Source organism: Grampus griseus, assembly GCF_964374135.1.
Source record: "Grampus griseus genome assembly, chromosome: 14".
Lineage (NCBI taxonomy): Eukaryota > Metazoa > Chordata > Mammalia > Artiodactyla > Delphinidae > Grampus > Grampus griseus.
Genome location: NC_139008.1, coordinates 61,009,649 through 61,027,998, shown reverse-complemented (window position 1 = coordinate 61,027,998; position 18,350 = coordinate 61,009,649). Strand labels below are relative to the sequence as shown.

General features: G+C 42.6%; 1 protein-coding gene across 1 annotated transcript in view; it reads left to right on the top strand.

Annotated features, from left to right (window-relative positions):
- The window catches only part of PSMF1 (proteasome inhibitor subunit 1), a 52,297-nt gene extending 34,978 nt beyond the window's left edge, over positions 1–17,319 (top strand). The window contains exons 5-7 of the mRNA XM_082671137.1: positions 15,003–15,056; positions 16,195–16,353; positions 16,895–17,319. Of these exons, the coding sequence (XP_082527263.1) occupies positions 15,003–15,056; positions 16,195–16,353; positions 16,895–16,946 (265 nt within the window). The 3' untranslated portion in view covers positions 16,947–17,319. The remainder of the gene's footprint in view (positions 1–15,002; positions 15,057–16,194; positions 16,354–16,894) is intronic.
- The last annotated feature ends 1,031 nt before the right edge of the window (positions 17,320–18,350 follow it).

The window sequence follows — 18,350 nt, the reverse complement described above, 5'->3', positions numbered from 1 at the left end:
ATGAAATACCTTTTTCCTTCCCCTTACTTTAAGTCTGTATGTGTCTCTAGGTCTGAAGTGGGTCTCTTGTAGACAGCAAATTATATGCATCTTGTTTTTGTATCCATTCAGCCAATCTGTGTCTTTTGGTGGGAGTATTTAGTCCATTTACATTTAAGGTAATTATCGATATGTATGTTCCCATTCCCATTTTCTTAATTGTTTTGGGTTCGTTATTGTAGGTCTTTTCCTTCTTTTGTGTTTCTTCCCTAGAGAAGTTCCTTTAGCAGTTGTTGTAGAGCTGGTTTGGTGGTGCTGAACTTTCTCAGCTTTTGCTTGTCTGTAAAGGTTTTAATTTCTCCATCAAATCTGAATGAGATCCTTGCTGGGTAGAGTAATCTTGGTTGCAGGTTTTTCTCCTTCATCACTTTCAATATGTCCTGCCACTCCCTTCTGGCTTGCAGAGTTTCTGCTGAAAGATCGGCTGGTAACCTTATGGGGATTCCCTTGTGTGTTATTTGTTGTTTTTCCCTTGCTGCTTTTAATATGCTTTATTTGTATTTAATTTTTGACAGTTTGATTAATATGTGTCTTGGCGTATTTCTCCTTGGATTTATCCTGTATGGGACTCTCTGTGCTTCCTGGACTTGATTAACTATTTCCTTTCCCATATTAGGGAAGTTTTCAACTATAATCTCTTCAAATATTTTCTCAGTCCCTTTCTTTTTCTCTTCTTCTTCTGGAACCCCTATAATTCGAATGTTGGTGCGTTTAATGTTGTCCCAGAGGTCTCTGAGACTGTCCTCAGTTCTTTTCATTCTTTTTTCTTTATTCTGCTCTGCAGTAGTTATTTCCACTATTTTATCTTCCAGGTCACTTATCTGTTCTTCTGCCTCAGTTATTCTGCTATTGATCCCATCTAGAGTATTTTTCATTTCATTTATTGTGTTGTTCATCATTGTTTGTTTCATCTTTAGTTCTTCTAGGTCCTTGTTAAATGTTTCTTGCATTTTGTCTATTCTATTTCCAAGATTTTGAATCATCTTTACTATCATTATTCTGAATTATTTTTCAGGTAGACTGCCTATTTCCTCTTCATTTGTTAGGTCTGGTGGGTTTTTATCTTGCTCCTTCATCTGCTGTGTGTTTTTCTGTCTTTTCATTTTGCTTATCTTACCGTGTTTGGGGTCTCCTTTTTGCAGGCTGAAGGTTCGTAGTTCCTGTTGTTTTTAGTGTCTGTCCCCAGTGGCTAAGGTTGGTTCAGTGGGTTGTGTAGGCCTCCTGGTGGAGGGTACTAGTGCCTGTGTTCTGGTGGATGAGGCTGGATCTTGTCTTTCTGGTGGGCAGGTCCACGTCTGGTGGTGTGTTTTGGGGTGTCTGTAGACTTATTATGATTTGGGGCAGCCTCTCTGCTAATGGGTGGGGTTGTGTTCCTGTCTTGCTAGTTGTTTGGTGTAGGGTGTCCAGCACTGTAGCTTGCTGGTCGTTGAGTGAAGCTAGGTGCTGGCGTTGAGATGGAGATCTCTGGGAGATTTTCGCCGTTTGATATTATGTGCAGCTGGGAGGCCTCTTGTGGACCAGTGTCCTGAAGTTGGCTCTCCCACCTCAGAGGCACAGCACTAACTCCTGGCTGGAGAACCAAGAGCCTTTCATCCACACGGCTCCTTAATTTGGGATGATTGTTGTCTATTCAGGTATTCCACAGATGCAGGGTACATCAAGTTGATTGTGGAGCTTTAATCCGCTGCTTCTGAGGCTGCTGGGAGAGATTTCCCTTTCTCTTCTTTGTTCTCACAGCTCCCAGGGGCTCAGCTTTGGATTTGGCCCCGCCTGTGCGTGTAGGTCCCCGGAGGGCGTCTGTTCTTTGCTCAGACAGGACAGGGTTAAAGGAGCCGCTGATTCGGAGGCTCTGGCTCACTCAGGCCGGGGGGGGGGGGGGGGGGGGTGGTAGGGAGGGGCACTGCGTGCGGGGTGGGCCTGCGCAGAGGCCGGCGTGACGTTGCCAGCCTGAGGTGCGCCGTGCGTTCTCCCGGGGGAGTTGTCCCTGGATCCCGGGACCCTGGCAGTGGCGGGCTGCGCAGGCTCCCAGGAGGGGAGTTGTGGAGAGTGACCTGTGCTCGCACACAGGCTTCTTGGTGGCGGCAGCAGCAGCCTTAGAGTCCCATGCCCGTCTCCGGGGTCCGCGCTTTTAGCCACGGCTCGCGCCCGTCTCTGGAGCTCCTTTAAGCAGCGTTCTTAATCCCCTCTCCTCGCGCACCAGGAAATAAAGAGGGAAGAAAAAGTCTCTTGCCTCTTCGGCAGGTCCAGACTTTTCCCCGGACTCCCTCCCGGCTAGCCGCGGTGCACTAACGCCCTGCAGGCTGTGTTCACACCGCCAACCCCAGTCCTCTCCCAGCGCTCCGACTGAGGCCGGAGCCTCAGCTCCCAGCCCCGCCCGCCCCGGTGGGAGTGCCATTCGGTCCCGATCCTCTGTGCAGGAATCTCTCTGCTTTGCCCCCCGCACCCCTGTTGATGTGCTCTCCTCCGCGGCTCCGAAGCTCCCCCACTACGCCACCCGCAGTCTCCGCCCGCGAAGGGGCTTCCTAGTGTGTGGATACTTTTCCTCCTTCACAGCTCCCTCCCACTGGTGCAGGACCTGTCCCTATCCTTTTGTCTCTGTTTTTTTTTTCTTTTGCCCTAACCAGGTACGTGGGGGGTTTCTTGCCTTTTGGGAGGTCTGGAGGTCTTCTGCCAGAGTTCAGTAGGTGTTCTGTAGGAGTTGTTCCACGTGTAGATGTATTTCTGGTGTATGTGTGGGGAGGAAGGTGATCTCCGCGTCTTACTCTTCCGCCATCTTCCCAGAAGTCTCCACATTTTCTTTTTAAAATTTTGTATTTTGTTTACTAAGGTGGTAAACATATATATATATTTTTTTATTATTATTATAATCATGTCATATTGTCTGCTTCTTTGTCCGCCTGATAATTTTTTTTTACATCTTTATTGGAGTATAATTGCTTTACAATGGTGTGTTAGTTTCTGCTTTATAACAAAGTGAATCAGTTGTACATATACATGTTCCTTTAACATATATTTTTTAGTATCTGATATTTTATTCTACTAATATATGCTGTAGTTTGCCTAACCTCCACAGGGAATTTCAAGAATGTCCAATTTTTCATTTTAAACAGTACACTGTGAACATCTGTATTTAAATTTTTTCTTTTGTTTCCTGGAGTTATATTTTCTGTGCTGGCAGATCTCAGGCTTTTTTGTCTCAGGAACTCTTTTGCATTCCCCCAAATTATTTAGGACCCCAAAAGAGCTCTTGTTTGTTTGAGTTGCATCTATCAATATTTACCATATTATAAATTATAGCTGAAATTTTTAATTAAAAAATTAAATTTTAAATTTAAATATACATGTATTCATTCATTTAAACATAATAATAAACCTGTTGTGTGTTAACCTAAATAACAAATTTTATGAAAATAACTATTTTCCTAATCAAAAACTTAATGAGAAGAGTGACATTGTTTTCATTGTTGCAGATATCTTTAATACTGGCATAGAAGACAGCTAGATTCTCATTTCTGCTTCTGCATTTAGTCTGTAGGTGATAATGTTTTTGTTTAAGCCTTAACATAGGTTGTTGGAAAAGAGAGTAGTAGTAATTGTGGATATTCTTTGCATTACACCAAAACTTTATAAGTGATAGTTTCTTTAAGGTGTTAAGGTAAAACAATAAAATAGCCAGTTATTACCAACAAAACAGGTTTATCCAGGAGCAGCAAAGAATTGCAGTTTGGGGCATGCAGCTGTGGTTCACCACATGCAAGTCTGGTAAAGCAAAGGAGAATTTCTTTTATAGAGAATAAGGGGAAGTTGGGAGGGGCTGTTATAAACCTAAAGTCCATTGGAGAAAACTGGGAGTTTGCAGTATAATGGCTTTTCATTGGCTGAGTTGTGAGATTCTTTCATTGGCTGAGCTGTTGCCGGACAAGGAGAAAATCTTTCTTCCTCTTCCTGGCAGTAGTAAAGTAGTAGTACTTCCTGTGGGAGATGTAAGGTACTCTTTTCCTTCTGGGGTCTGTGTTGATGTCAAGTGATTCGTGCATGAAGGCTCTGCTCTCCCTTCTGGCCTCTTGATTCCATTTTAGTTAGTTTCCCTTTATTAATTTTCACAAAAGGTTAGTTGCAATGTAGAATCTGAATCTATATCAGTGAACTTTTTGTACATTATTACATTAAAATCCATTGCTCTATCATGCCCTTTTAATGGATCTTTTACCAGTGCATGCTATTGGGAGATCATGAATTGGTTATTTGGAAACTGTTGGTCCACTGAGATGTGCAGATTCGCTAAACGTTGACACATTTATTACACAATATTTTAAAAATCAGATTCATCAATATTACTGATCTGATCAGCATCAGTATGGGAGAGCCGTCAAGCTAGTGGTGAATACAAATTTCCAAATTGCTAATTTTCACTTGAAAGCTTGAATTTTATCATTGGCAACATATACTGTCAGTTATTTTCCTTGCAGTAACAGGTTCACATGGTTTTCAAGAAAGTATCAACTGTGTAGCCCAGTCTGAATAACCATGTTTTGTTTGTCTGTCATTGTTTTGTATAAAAATGGTTTTCCATGGAAAAAACGGCTACTTCAGCTAGCAACTTAAACAACTGCACGAGTACTTCTCTTTGAGACAACCGTTGTATTTCTACATGCACAGAAGTACTTTATGCATATTTCCCATTTCATCACACAGACTATTAAAAAGAGGTGTACTCAAAGATTGAGAGTTTAGAATACTTGGTAATTTTTAACGATTCTTTAAGGACATTCTGAAGGAAAACTGGATGGGGGTGGGAGTGGGAGTGGCTGGTGAGGGAGGTTACAGTGACTGCTAGTTGAATGCTTCTGCTTTGATTCATGCTAAGTCATCAACTGTTTTACCCACCATTGCTTTTGCACCATCAGTGCAAATATCAACACGGTGAAAAAGCAGATAGCTTCTAAGATGAAATAGTTTTGACCTCATGGACCCCCCCTGAAATGAGAGTCTCAGGAACCCCCCAGGGGTCCATGGACCACATTTTGAATCTTTTTTTTTTCCCTCTTGTAGTTTGTCTTTTCACTCTGTTAATGGTGTTTTTTAAATTAAAACATTCTTAATATTTTATGTAGTTTGGCTTATCAATACTTTCCCTTTATATGTGATGCTTTTTTGATCTGTTTGAGAAATTTTTGCCCTACCCCAAGGTCATGTAGAATTTCTCATATTTTCTAGAAGCTTTGTTGTTTCACCTTTTATATTAAGATAATCCGTTTGAAATTAATTTTTATGTGTTGTGAGATAGATTCATATTTTAGCTTTGATCTAGCACCAAATTTTGAAAAGAATTATCCTCTACCTATGCCACCTTAATAATTTTCATTTTTCATTACTTGTGAAACAATAATAGTTGCCCTCATTCTTTTCCTTAGAATGGACGAAATCTTTATCCCTTTGATCTTTTTCCCATGGATGGCAAAGCTAGTTCAGTAATATTTAATATGGCTACTTTTTATTGAATGCCAACTATTGCAGACAACATACTAGTCATTTCATCCTCATGCTTTTATTTAATCCTCTCAACCCCATGAGATCAGTAAGGGCTATCCCCCTTTTACAGTTTACATGAAACTGAGGTTCATGTGTAAGTAACTTGACCACAACCATTAAGGAGCAGAAGTTGTGTTATAATAATAGAATATTGGATACTGCTTATTAAACTCTTTATTGTATACCAGGTGCTAAGCTTTTATAAACATTCTCATTTAATCCTTATAACAACCCTGAGAAATAGATACTATTGTCTGTATTTTACAGGGGAGAAAACTAAGGCTTAGAGATTTCATGATTTGCCCTAGGTCAGACAGCTGTTAAATGGTGAAGCCAGAATTTGAACTTGGGTCAAACTCTGAAACCTTTGCTTTTATCCTTTACACAATTTCTTAGCCCCAAGTGGGTCTAAGTGTCAATTATGTGTCAGATACTGTGCTAGGCACTGGGAATACATGATGAGGTATGGACCTAACTTTCAAGGAGTTCACAGTCGATTAGGGCTGATTGCCCCTTTTATGCCAGACCGTTAACTCTTTTTAAAATCGTGAAAGAAGTATGTCTGAGGTCTTCTGCTCAGAAGAGGTTGATTATTATGAAGGACTGAGTTGAGATAGGATATAGAAGGAAGGGCTTCACTGAGATAATGCATGATGAACTAAATTTTAAAGGACTAATAAAAAATCTGTAGTATTGGGAGTAATTGGCATTTGTGGCCAAGGGAACAGTGGGGACAAATGGGGCTATGAAATCATCTTATCGTGTGTGTGTGTGTGTGTGTGTGTGTGTGTGTGTGTGTGTGTGTTTGTAGGCAGGGGAGGGATCAGGGGGTTATATATTACTTGTGCTGGCATGTGAAGGGAGAATAGGTAAACATGGGGGCCACATCACAAGGGGCCTTATGTGCTAAGGAGCTGGGTTTGATCCTGGGGTAATGGAAGCCATCAAAATGTTTTGGTTAGCAAGTGATCCATTTGGGACCCCTTTAACCATTGACTTTTTTTTTTTTTTTAAGGGATCCCACTTAGATTCTGGCAACTAACATAGGTAATATTTATTGAGCCTTTACTGTGTGCTGAGCTATTACGTTAAGTATGAAGTATAATCTCTTTTAACCTTCATTAACAAGAGAATGAGAGATAGGTGCTAGTGTTATCCCCATTTTATAGAAAAGAAAACTGAGATACAGAGAGGTTAATCAACTTGCCCAGAGAAACACAGCTCAAACATTGGTGTGGGATTCAAAGGGATATTTTCTCCTTTTGGCACCTATATCAGCAGTTGCTTCAAAAGAAACTGTCTTGGCATGGATTATTCCAAGAACAAAGAGAAAGCTAGTATGGTTGGAGCATGGTGCAGAAGAGTGATGGGAGATGACACTGTAGGGGTAAGCAAAGGGCAGTTTGTGTAGAGCCTGGGTCATTGTCAGGAGCAGGGAAGCCACTAGGTGTATTTAGCAAGAGAGGGACTTGATATTATTTACCTTTTTTTTTTTAAAAAATTCTTCTGGCTCCTTTGTAGAGAATGGATTAGAGAGGGACAAGAGTAGAAACAGAAAGACCAGATAAGGGGCTGACACAGGCATCCAGGCAAGAAATAATGATGGTAGGTGGTAGGTGGTAGGTGGTGGCAGATATGTAGATGATCTGGGATATATTTGGAAGTATACTATACAGGACTTGCTTATGGGTTGGCCTGATGATGGGAAGAAAAAGCAAGGATGATGCAAGGAGTTTTTTTTTTTTTTTTTAGCCCAAGTCATTTCTAATTTGGGGCTACCATAGGTAATGCTTCAGGGGACATACTTTTCGTGCAACTTAGAACACATCTGAATATTTCCTTAGCATGCATTCCTGACAGTAGAATTAATATATTAAGGACTAAGCCTCTTTTTAAAGATTTTGATACGTATTGCCCAGTTGCCTCCCTAAACAGTAGTATTAATTCGCATTCCCCCTATATTTTGGTGTCATTTCCACATCCTTTTCACTGCTGGAGTTAGTCTTTTTCTTTCAAATTATTTAGAAAGGCATCATCCACATAACATTTGTAAGCTAACTGAACCCAAATTCAGTTTCTTGTTACCCCATTCCTCACTGGCTATTGGCTGGAGGCCTCTCTCTCACCTCCTTAAACCTCTTGCATTTCTTCTCACGTGGCTGCCTCCATATTTAAAGCCAACAGCAGTGTGTCAGGTTCTTCTCATGCTTCAAATCTTCCCTTCCACCTTTACTTCTGCCATCAGCTAGAGAAAGTTCTCTGCTTTTAAAGGTCCATATGATTAGATTAGCTCACCCAGATAACCCCCCCCTTTTTTTTTTTTTTTTCCCGGTACGCGGGCCTGTCACTGTTGTGGCCTCTCCCGTTGTGGAGCACAGGCTCTGGACGCGCAGGCTCAGCGGCCATGGCTCACGGGCCTAGCCGCTCCGCGGCATGTGGGATCTTCCCAGACCGGGGCACGAACCCATGTCCCCTGCATCGGCAGGCGGACTCTCAACCACTGCGCCACCAGGGAAGCCCAATCCCCCCTTTTTGAGGTCAACTGTGCCATAAAACATAAATGCAGGAGTGATTTCTCATCACACTCACAGATTCTGGGGATTAAAGGGTGTGGAATCTTGAGAGGGGGACATTTCTACCAAAGGCAAAATACATTTCCCCTCCCCCAGCGTTCTGAGGAGGCTTTTGCCGTTACTGTATCAGCTCAGCCTAAAATCTTATCTAAATCTCATCAGCTTAAAGGACCTAAATCTAACCTTGTAAATCATCTAAATCAGGTACAGTTGAAGCTCCTGAGTACAACTGCTTTCTGTCTCTTGACCAGAGAAATAGGTTGTCTGTTCCCATCATACAGTGGTCGGATGGGCAAAGAATAACATTTATCGATTTCTAACCTGGAAAAAAATATGAGCATGAAAGTTATTCATTACAGCATTATTTATAGTTAACACACACCAGAAGCAATACCCCAATACCTACAGTAGAAAATTAAGTAAATTTAAAAAATTTGCTTCACTTGAGTGACTATTATTTGGCCATTAAAAATGTTAATAGCAAAGAAAAACAACATGAGAAATATAGGACACAAGTGGAGGAAAACAGTGAGATCTAAAATTATATTTATTATAATTGTCTAAAAATATGCTTCTAAAAAGACTAGGAAAGAATAGCAAAAATAGTCATGGTGTTAGAGTCAGATGATGGGTGGCATTTTTCTTATAATTTTTTAGTATATGCATATATTTTCTTTCTCTTTTGAAAATCTTTGTTCAGTTAGCCTAAATGTAGTATTTTCCAACCATTCTCAGTCCCCAGTTCACCTTTGAACTCATAGGATATCCTATCCTGTGAGTTCATCGAGGGGTGGGAAAAGGAAAGGTGTAGTGCCCTGCTTGCTCAGAGCACATAACTGGTGCTCTCCTTGTTTATGTGCACACACTGTTGTCTCTAGCTATCAGCATTTCCATTTTCCCAGTCCTAAGTTTCCACACTTGGCAGGACAAAGCAAATAAATCCAGACCACAAAAATTCCCCAGCTTGTACCCTCGCTGGGATGCAGCCTAGCCATTGGTGGTCTCCAGACCAGCAATGCCAGATCATGTGGGAGCTTTCAGAAAATGAAGGATCTCAGGTCCCATCCCTGATCTTCTGAATTAAAACCTACATTTTAGCAAGATTCTCCCACTGATTCATGTGCACATTACAACTTGAACAGAACTGGCCTAGGTGGTTCAAACAATGCCATGAAAACTGACTCAGGGATCAGGGTCTAGAAATCTTCAGGTAATTGCTGCTGGATGCACTGTGAAAGCACAGCCGGCACTCCTAAAGAATTCTGATGTGCATATGGAGAGCTTTGCGTTCATGCCTGGTGATCACCAGTGGGTGCAGACCAGCAGCTGTGTTGAAAGCAGCCATATTGATGTTCTGTACCAGCTAAGAGCCTAGGTTTGGAAGACTCTGGTTCTGGAATAAGCACACTCCTTCCTGACTTTCCCATTGACTGCAGCTATATAGAATGCACAGAGCAATTATTTGAGGATGCTGAAAAGTAGTAGCAGATAGATTGGGAAAGAAGACCAGAGGTTGAAATACCACCATACTGGCCTCCAGTATGAACTCAAGGAAGCCCAAAACAAGGAATTAGATATTGGCATGGAAAGAGAGCACTCCAGGACAGCCCTCCATTCTGGCTAAAGGAGTGGGAATGGGGTCTAGTGCTCAAGAGAGAATGAGGAAAATCTCCCGTGTTTCTTCTTCCTTTTCTCCATTGTTTTATACCCCAGCATGTGACAGTCCACAAACTTAAAACTGAGGGAGAAGACCCTTCCTTTCCAATAAGACTTGTGTCAAGAGTATGGAGTGAACCACTGTTGCTTTTTTTTCTTTCTTTGTTCTCCCTCCATTTGATACAGGCATGTGGACACAGGCACTGTCAGGGGAAGTACATGGCAGAGCAAGGTAAGCAATGTCCCAGCTTTCTGGCCAGAGGACCAAAAGAGGAGCCCCAGGGAACTGGAAGGTATCAAGGAGATAGATCACAGAAACGGAAGAGTTCAGAAAGCAACTCCATAAACTTATGGACTCCAGGCCTTACCTGCAAACTGTACATAAGTGGATCTGATTGTAAATAGCACACCAAAGACTTTGAGAACAGAACTGCAGGATAGCCCACTGCCAGGTCTCAGACTGACCACTGGTTAGCACATACGTGGTACACAACTGGATAGCACTGCAAAGGCTTTCCAAACAGAACTGACATTGAAACCTGAACTTGGATCCCAAACCCAGCTGGGTCGATTGCCTGCTAAGACAAAAATACCAGGATTCTCCCCAAACCTCATGACAGAAAGTTCAAAATTATTGGGCATACAAAGAATCAAGAAAATTTCAGCTCACAAAAAGACAATCAACAGATGCCAATATGCCAATGTGATGCAAATGTTGGAATAATTATGTGACAGAGATATAAAGCAGCTATTATAAAAATGCTTAGAGAAGTGAGGGCAGTCTAGAAACAAATGGAATGATAGAAAATCTCAGCAAAGAAACAAGGTACAAAAAAGAACCCAATGGAAATTTTAGAACTGAAAAGTAATAATGCAGTAATCAAAATAATTTCACTGGATGAATCAGTAGCAGAATAGAGATAACAGAGGAGAGATTAAATGCTTGAAATAAATCAGTAGAAATCATCTGAACAATAGAGAGAAAAAATATTTTAAAATAAAGTTTCAGGAACCTGTGGGACAATTATAAAAGAGCTGACATTGCGGTCATGAAAGTCTTAGGAGGAGAGGAGAAAGAGTGAAGTACAGAAAAATTATTTGAAGAAGATAATGGCTGAAAACTTCTCAGATTTGGCAAAAGACATAAACCTACAGATTTAAAAAGCTCAGCAAATCCTAAGTAGGATAAACCCAAAGAAGTCCATGCTCAAACATAATCAAATTGCTAAAAATGAAAGTCATGAAAGCAACTAGAGAAAAAAACACATTGCTTATAGAGGAATAAGAATTTGAATGATTATGGATTTCTCATCAGAATACATGGAAACCAGAAATAAGTAGACCACCATTCCTAAAGTATGGAGAAAAAAGGATTGTCAGACCCAGAATTCTATGTCCAGCAAATACATCATCTTTATTTCTGAAGGATTTTAAGATATTCTTAGTAAAAGGATACGAAGAGAATTCATAGTCAACAGATCTTCTCAGAAGGAATTGCTAACGAAAGTTCTCAGACAGAAGGGAAGGGATAACCAGATAGACACTTGGAACATCAGGAATAAAGGAAGAGCAGTAAGAATGGTAAATATCTAGATAAACATAATAGACTGTTCTCTTGAATTCTCTAAAACATGTTTTATAATTGAAAGCAAAAATTAGAACAAATTCATTGTAGTTATAATATATATGTCATATAATATGACAATATTGTATGTTATATAAGACAAGGAAGGTGAATGAAAGGACTTACTTATGCTGATAAGGTTTTTACCTTCTACTTGAAAGGGTAATATACTATTTCTCAGTAGACTGTGAAAAGTTACATCTGTTTATTGTAATCCCTCAAGCAACCACTGAAAAAACTACAAAGAGATCTAGTCAAAAACTCTGAAGTTGAATTAAAAAGAGAGAAAATAGAGGAAAGAAAAAGAACAATTGGAAAAGCAATAGTAAAATGGCAGATCTAAATCTAAACATATCACATTAAATGTAAATGGTCTCAACACACCAATTAAAAGGTCATGGCTTTTGAAGTTGGGTAAACCTAGTGTGAATTCATTCTTGGCCACTTACTACCCATCTGGCCTTGTGTAAGAACACTTGCTTTTCTGAGCCTCAGTTTCCTCACTTGTAAAATAGGAAAAAAATTGTACTTCCTTAGAGGGCTATTGCAAATATAAAATAAGGTAATATTTATAAGGAGCTCAGCATATCCGTCTGTTTAAAAAGTAGGGGAAATGCATATTTGCTCATATATGCAGAGTATCTTTGGAAGAACATACATGAAACTGATGTCATTAGTTGTCTGTGGGTAGCCTGGAGGACAGGGCTAAGAGGGAGATTTTTTTTACTTGTAGGGGTCCACAATCTCTTATCTTACAACTCTGAAATCAGAAGAGCTCTGAAAACCCGGTGTTGTTGATTTTTTTGTTTTGTTTTGTTTTGTTTTTTTCATAAGATTGATGCCACACCTTGTTTGGTAGCAGAACCTGAACTGAAGTGGCATTAAGCTCCTTATATGTTCATTTTGTGTCAATTCTCATTCATTTTGCAGAAATATTAAGGTATTGGTTATAGGGTACTACACAATAATATGTTAGGTATATTCATCTGACCTTTCTGAAACATGAAAAATAGTGAATTCCAAAACACATCCAGCCTAAGATTATGGATCTGTGTATCCTTTGAATTTTGAATTCAATCTGTGTATTGTTTTGAATTTTGAAACTGGTGAAGGCATTACCTATTCAGAAAATTAAATTTTAAAAACTAAATTTAGCATGGTGCCTGACACAAAGCAAGCTGTCAGTAAGTATCGGCAGCTGCTATTATTCCATTCTTCCAGGCCTTTCCTGTCAACAAATCTGTTCATGTCCAATACTATGTTTCACCATGACAGCAGACTCTGAGTGTTACTACTTAGATTTTCCATCGTAGAAGACTGAGGTGCAAACCAGCCAGACCCCTGCCCCAGCCAGACAGTCCCCCACCCAGAGTCCTGAGGTTTTTCCTGTTCACCAGACCACCTCAGCCATAAGAATGGCATCAACAGGATTTGTGTGCCCAAGAGAAGCGTGTTGTTTTTATCTAAGAGGAGAGGAGAGCACATAAGGAGGAATTGTGTGCGGTCAGGATCACCCCCAAATCCCAAAGGGCCTTCAAAGGGCCCCAGTCCCAAAGGGCCCGTTTTAAAGCTAGGCCTTACTGTCCAGTGGGCCCAGCTAGGCAGTTGCGCCTACAGCATTTAGTGTACAGCACTCTCTTTCAGCTGATTACTAGATGAAGTTTTAGGGGCTTGATTCTAGAGACCATTTACAAAAATTAGCTTCTTTTTTTTTTTTTTAATCCCGAGAGCCTCATTCAGCATATCGAGTACTGAGACTGTTTTATAATCGGATCTGGGCGTGTATATAATGAGCTCACAGAAGCGTGCATGTGTTGCAGTTAGACTGTGTTGAGTGTGAGCCTAAAGGATATGCCGTGACAATTGCAAGAAAGCAGATTGTTGGGGTGGGCCTGGCAGCTGCCTTTCTAGCCTCCATTGTTCTTTATCTCTTCTTTCCTCCCCACGCTCTGTGGCCTAGGAGAGAAAAACAGAGATGGCTCCATGTTTCAGGAGCCATCAGGGCTCTGTTTTCCAAGTCATTTTTATAGCCACTAGAAGCTCCTCCTGCTTGCTGCTCTGTAGGGGGCAGTTTGTGGAGACAAGTGTAAAATGCTTGCTGCCCTCTGCACCACTTGGTCTGTCCAGTGAGGCAGTTGTTGGGAGGCCACCAGAAAGGTTGAACTGCCAGCTCCGTGAACCATGGCTTGGAAACAATAACCTAGGTCGGGAAAAATTGCTTCCCTTGGAAGCCATGTCCATCTAAATCATGGTGTCCTTTCCAGCTCATAAGGTAGAACTACCTGGAGAAGCACCTACTTTTGGATTATTTTCCTAGTTGCTTAATTAATGGCTTCTTACCTGTAAGCTTTGATTAGCTGCTATTTACCAGGCTTTTCTGAGGTCTCCCATGCCCCAGAACTGTCGGGTTTGTATTGCTCACTGGGGCTCTAAGCAGATTCCAAAGCACACTTTTTCAAATACCAAATCTTCTTTGTTTTATTATATCCATAGCCATATCCTATATAGAAAAAATAGGAAAGTATAAAGAAGAAACTTCTCCCAGGTTTAACTGTCACTGTTTATATTTTCAGTTATGCTTCTTTCTAGTTTTATTTATACACACACACACACATTTTTCATAGTTGATTTCCTAGGCTATTGATAATCCCCTTTTCTCCCACAGTTAACAATGGAGCATAAACATTTTCCACATCATTTTAAAACATTCTAAGAACATTGTTTCCATGGCTGCATTACCATGATCTGCCTAACTGGTCCCCATTTACAGCCAATCCTGTTCCTTTGGTTAAAGTCTTTATGATGATATTTTCATTTGAATTATGTATTATTTTTTTAAGATGGATACCTAGGCATAAAAGTATCAGATCACAGAATGTAAAGATACAGAAGGCTTTTGAGAGACAGATATATTTTGCGTGTATATATATATTAGTATAGACTTGGTCTCCACAAAGCACACACTGATTTATTCTCCTGGCTCCTGCAGTCTCAGTGTGGGCAAAAATTGGTTCTTGATTGGGGGGTGAAAAAAATCTTAGAAATTACAATGGTTTGTGGCTATCCAGTGCAGTATCTGTGATATTAGCATTTCATGCAGGGGCCATAATGAGAAAAAGGTTGAGAAGCACAGTTCTAGTTGTATATGAGCACCCATCTCACACCACCCTTCGAAGCTGTTAAATCTGAGCTTTTGGTTTGGGGTTTTAGAATAGTATTTTTCTGATCTAAATGTTCTTGGTTCTTTGTACAAACTTTAGGAGCCTGGGAAAGGTATGAATAAAATAAAATTTATCTGGTTGCCACTGTTCATATTTTTATCTTTCTACATTATTGGGATCCTCCATGTTTCTAGTTTTATGTTCAGCTCTTTTCGCGTAATTGCCATTGTAATAATTTCAGTGTTAGTCTGTGCCGAGGATCACTTTGAAATATCCCTTGTGTTCTGGTCTCACGCAGGGGCTTCCCCTGTCCCCCATGCCTGGGAGTACATTTGTGTCCCCAAAGGCATCAGGTTTGGACCTCTGGGAGCCCAGGCTGCTCTGGGACTTTCAGTAATTGTCCCTTGTTTGTTTCAGGTGTGATCCCCTGGGCCCATTTGCTGTCGGGGGAGAGGACCTAGACCCCTTTGGGTGAGTACTTCTGGGGAGGTGACAGCAACACGACTTGCTCTTATGGCCTTTCAGCCCAAGCTCATCTTCTAATTTTAGAGCTTTTCATCAGTCTTCCTTTGGGGTGAAGGAAGCAGTTGTTGCTGAGTGGCTGAGAAAGCATTGCCGCTGCTCTGCTCTGCCGTACCTGGAGCAGTGCAGGAGGGCTCTGAGTGTTGGGGAGTGGCTGAGCAAGCCCGGTGGGCAGCTCCTCTGTTGTTTTCTGGCCCTGCTTGTTTTGGTGGAAGACAGCAGCTGTCCCTTGGATGGAAGGATACCATGGGGATCTATCAGGTGCAGACTGAAGAGCACACAGTGGGCTACAGACCTGAGGGCAGTTCAGGGCTATTCAGAGGTCACCTCACTTGGTAAGGGGAGTCTCTGATCCCCATTAGACTCTGGTGTGGTTCTTGTCAAGTCCCCAACAAAGTTATTTCAGCCTCAGCTAGGCACTGTCTTCTCTGAATGCTTTTAGATTTTAACCTCTGCTGCAAAGTGTCCCCAGCTTGAGTGTCTCACCTTTAGACCATGGGGAAATCATATAAGTCTGCAGTTAAGCTTGAACAGTGACTTCAAAGTTTGGGGAACATCAGCTTATTCATCCTAGTTTGAGCCATGAGGTCGGATCCATGGAATTCAATGAGGGACAGATGCTGTCAAGAGCCAGACTTGGACAGCCAAATTATGGATTGCCCTGAGACCTTTAAGGAAACAGCAAAAAAGCTAGCATCATGAATTATCTCAATTCATTAGTCCTTAGACCTAAAGTAGTAGCCTGCAGAGCCTTGTGATGGTTCTGCATTGACCTTGACAAGTTCTGGCACACGTTCTTTATCGAATTGTTCCCCCTTGGGTGCAGGAGATGGCAGGGACCTCAATTTTGTGGGTTCAGGGAGCCTGTAGAGCTGAAAGTACAAGCCATGATGGCCAGAGAAGGTGTGCTCTGTGTGTTGTTGCTCTTGCCCACTTCCTGCTGGCACTCAGGCAGCCATCCGTGTGTGTCTGCTTGAACCATCCAGCGTTGATGTCCCAGTCATTTTTAGTCCATTCTCACCACCTTCACTCCTTCTCCAACAGCTGCTTGCCACATTTGCTTACCCATCGTTCCTTCTTGCCTCAGGTGTCGGAGAGGTGGCATGATCGTGGATCCCCTGAGATCCGGCTTCCCAAGAGCACTTATTGACCCATCATCGGGCCTCCCAAACCGGCTTCCTCCAGGCGCTGTGCCCCCAGGAGCACGCTTTGACCCCTTTGGACCCATTGGGACCAGCCCACCTGGGTAGGTATTCACTCAGGTATGCTGAGAAGTAGGACGTGATGGCAGCTTAGCTCAGCATTGCAGGGATGAAGGCGTCTGACGCCAGACGCAGAGTCATCACTACCTCTGTCCCCTGCTGCCAAGAGAGTGGAGCCTCCTCCAGGCACCTGCCTGATGCCTCCCTGGAGCCTTCCAGGAGCTTCCCATTCCTCAGTGCCTCCCTTCCCCAGCTCCCGTCACGGAGGTCTCAGAGGAGGGGTTGCTACTCACACTTAATGGACTTTTTGTATGTGTCAGGAACTCACTGGATCCTTATGTCAACACTTGTGGGTAGATATTACTGTCCACATTTCACAGATGCAGAAATCAAGGCCTTGAAAGGTGGAGTAACTTATCCAAGGTGGGAGAATAAGAATTCAGACCCAACTCTAGAGTGCATGCTCTTGAACTGCACAAACCACCACATCATTCTGAGGCAGGCTCTCTCCATTCAGGACCCTGTGTGCCCGTGCGCCGCTGGCTCTCCATCGCCCCAACTCACCAGCCCCTCTTTCCATTCCAGACCTAACCCAGACCATCTCCGCCCGCCGGGCTACGATGACATGTACCTGTGAAGGCCTCAAGAATGTAACATACCATCCTTCCCTCTACTCTCCTGGAGCTGCCACTGCTAGCCCCATCAGCAACCGTTTTCTTGTGGGCTGGGGGCAAGGGACTCTGCCCATGTGTTTGCAGGCCAGCTGGGATTGCCTCCCCACCCCCTGCCAGGGCCAAGGTACCTGCTGTAGCTGTCCACCTGGCTGCATATAGGTCCCAAAGAGAAATCAGTGTCTCTCACCACCAGCTCCTCCCCACTTCCCAGGGAAGACTCCGGCAACATATACCCTCGACCCGATGCAGTCCCAGTTGCAGCACTGTAAGAACAGAACACATTTTGGATGTTATTATTAAGAACCAAATGTCAATACAAAAATCATGTTGCCAGTATCCCACTCTTCTTTGCTGCTCAGTTCCTTCCATTTATGAGACTTGAGAGTTTGAATGTTTGAGGGGCTAAATGACTCTTTTTTCCTACCCAGGGCCTGTTCTTGCTTCTCAGGCACCTTCCTTTCATAAATTGCTCTTGCTCCTGACACCACTAAGAATGGGTCCCAGTCTGGCTTCATGGATGAAAATGAGTGACTGGAGACCCCATAGGCCACAAGGATGCCTTTCTCAAGGACAGGCAGATTGTGGAAAGATTGCATCATTCTGAAAAGGGCAAAATCTTCCAGTTCTGCTTGTCTGAGCCAGTCCTCTGGGTCCCTCTGTGCCTGGGCAATGGCAGCCTATGAACAGAGGAATAAACAGAACAGACCTGAAGGCTAATCTCTTTTTGCCACTAACTTACTGAGTGACCCTAAGCAGGTCCCTTCCTCCCAGGGCCATCGTGTCTACCTACGAAATCTGAGGTGTGCCTTTCTTGCTCTAAAACATTCTGGTGTCTGCTTCTATGTCTGATGACCCCTGGGAACTGGGGCAAAAGGGAAAGAATAAAGGTTCAAGGCTTTGTATGGTACTTACCTACAGAGTCCGCAACTGTGTGTCTCTCACCCCTCTTGCGGCTCAGACACAAGCATAGCAGCGTGGTGCTGAACTTCAGGACAAGCAGGGAGCCTGGTCTCTGAAAGCCAGTGGCAGGGGGTGGGTTGGGAGGAGTGTGTGATAGGGGTGAATGAAGGAGCTAGTGATGCAAGAAACAACCCAGGAAGTCTTTTCAGCCTGAGGCCTGACAGATGTGGTCAGGGATGAACCCCTGTGCTGGAGTGGAAAGAGCACTCTAGAGCATCAGACTCTGAGGCAAGAGATCCAGGCACTAGTCACTTTCACTCCCTAACTAGCATTTCAGCCACGGGTGGGTCCTTAAACTTTTCAGCTCCTTGGATTCCTTCCCCTAAATTAGGATGTATTATTTATCTGTGGCAGAGGGCCACCAGAGCCTTCCTGAGGCATCTGCTAATATGCTGTAGCCTGAATTG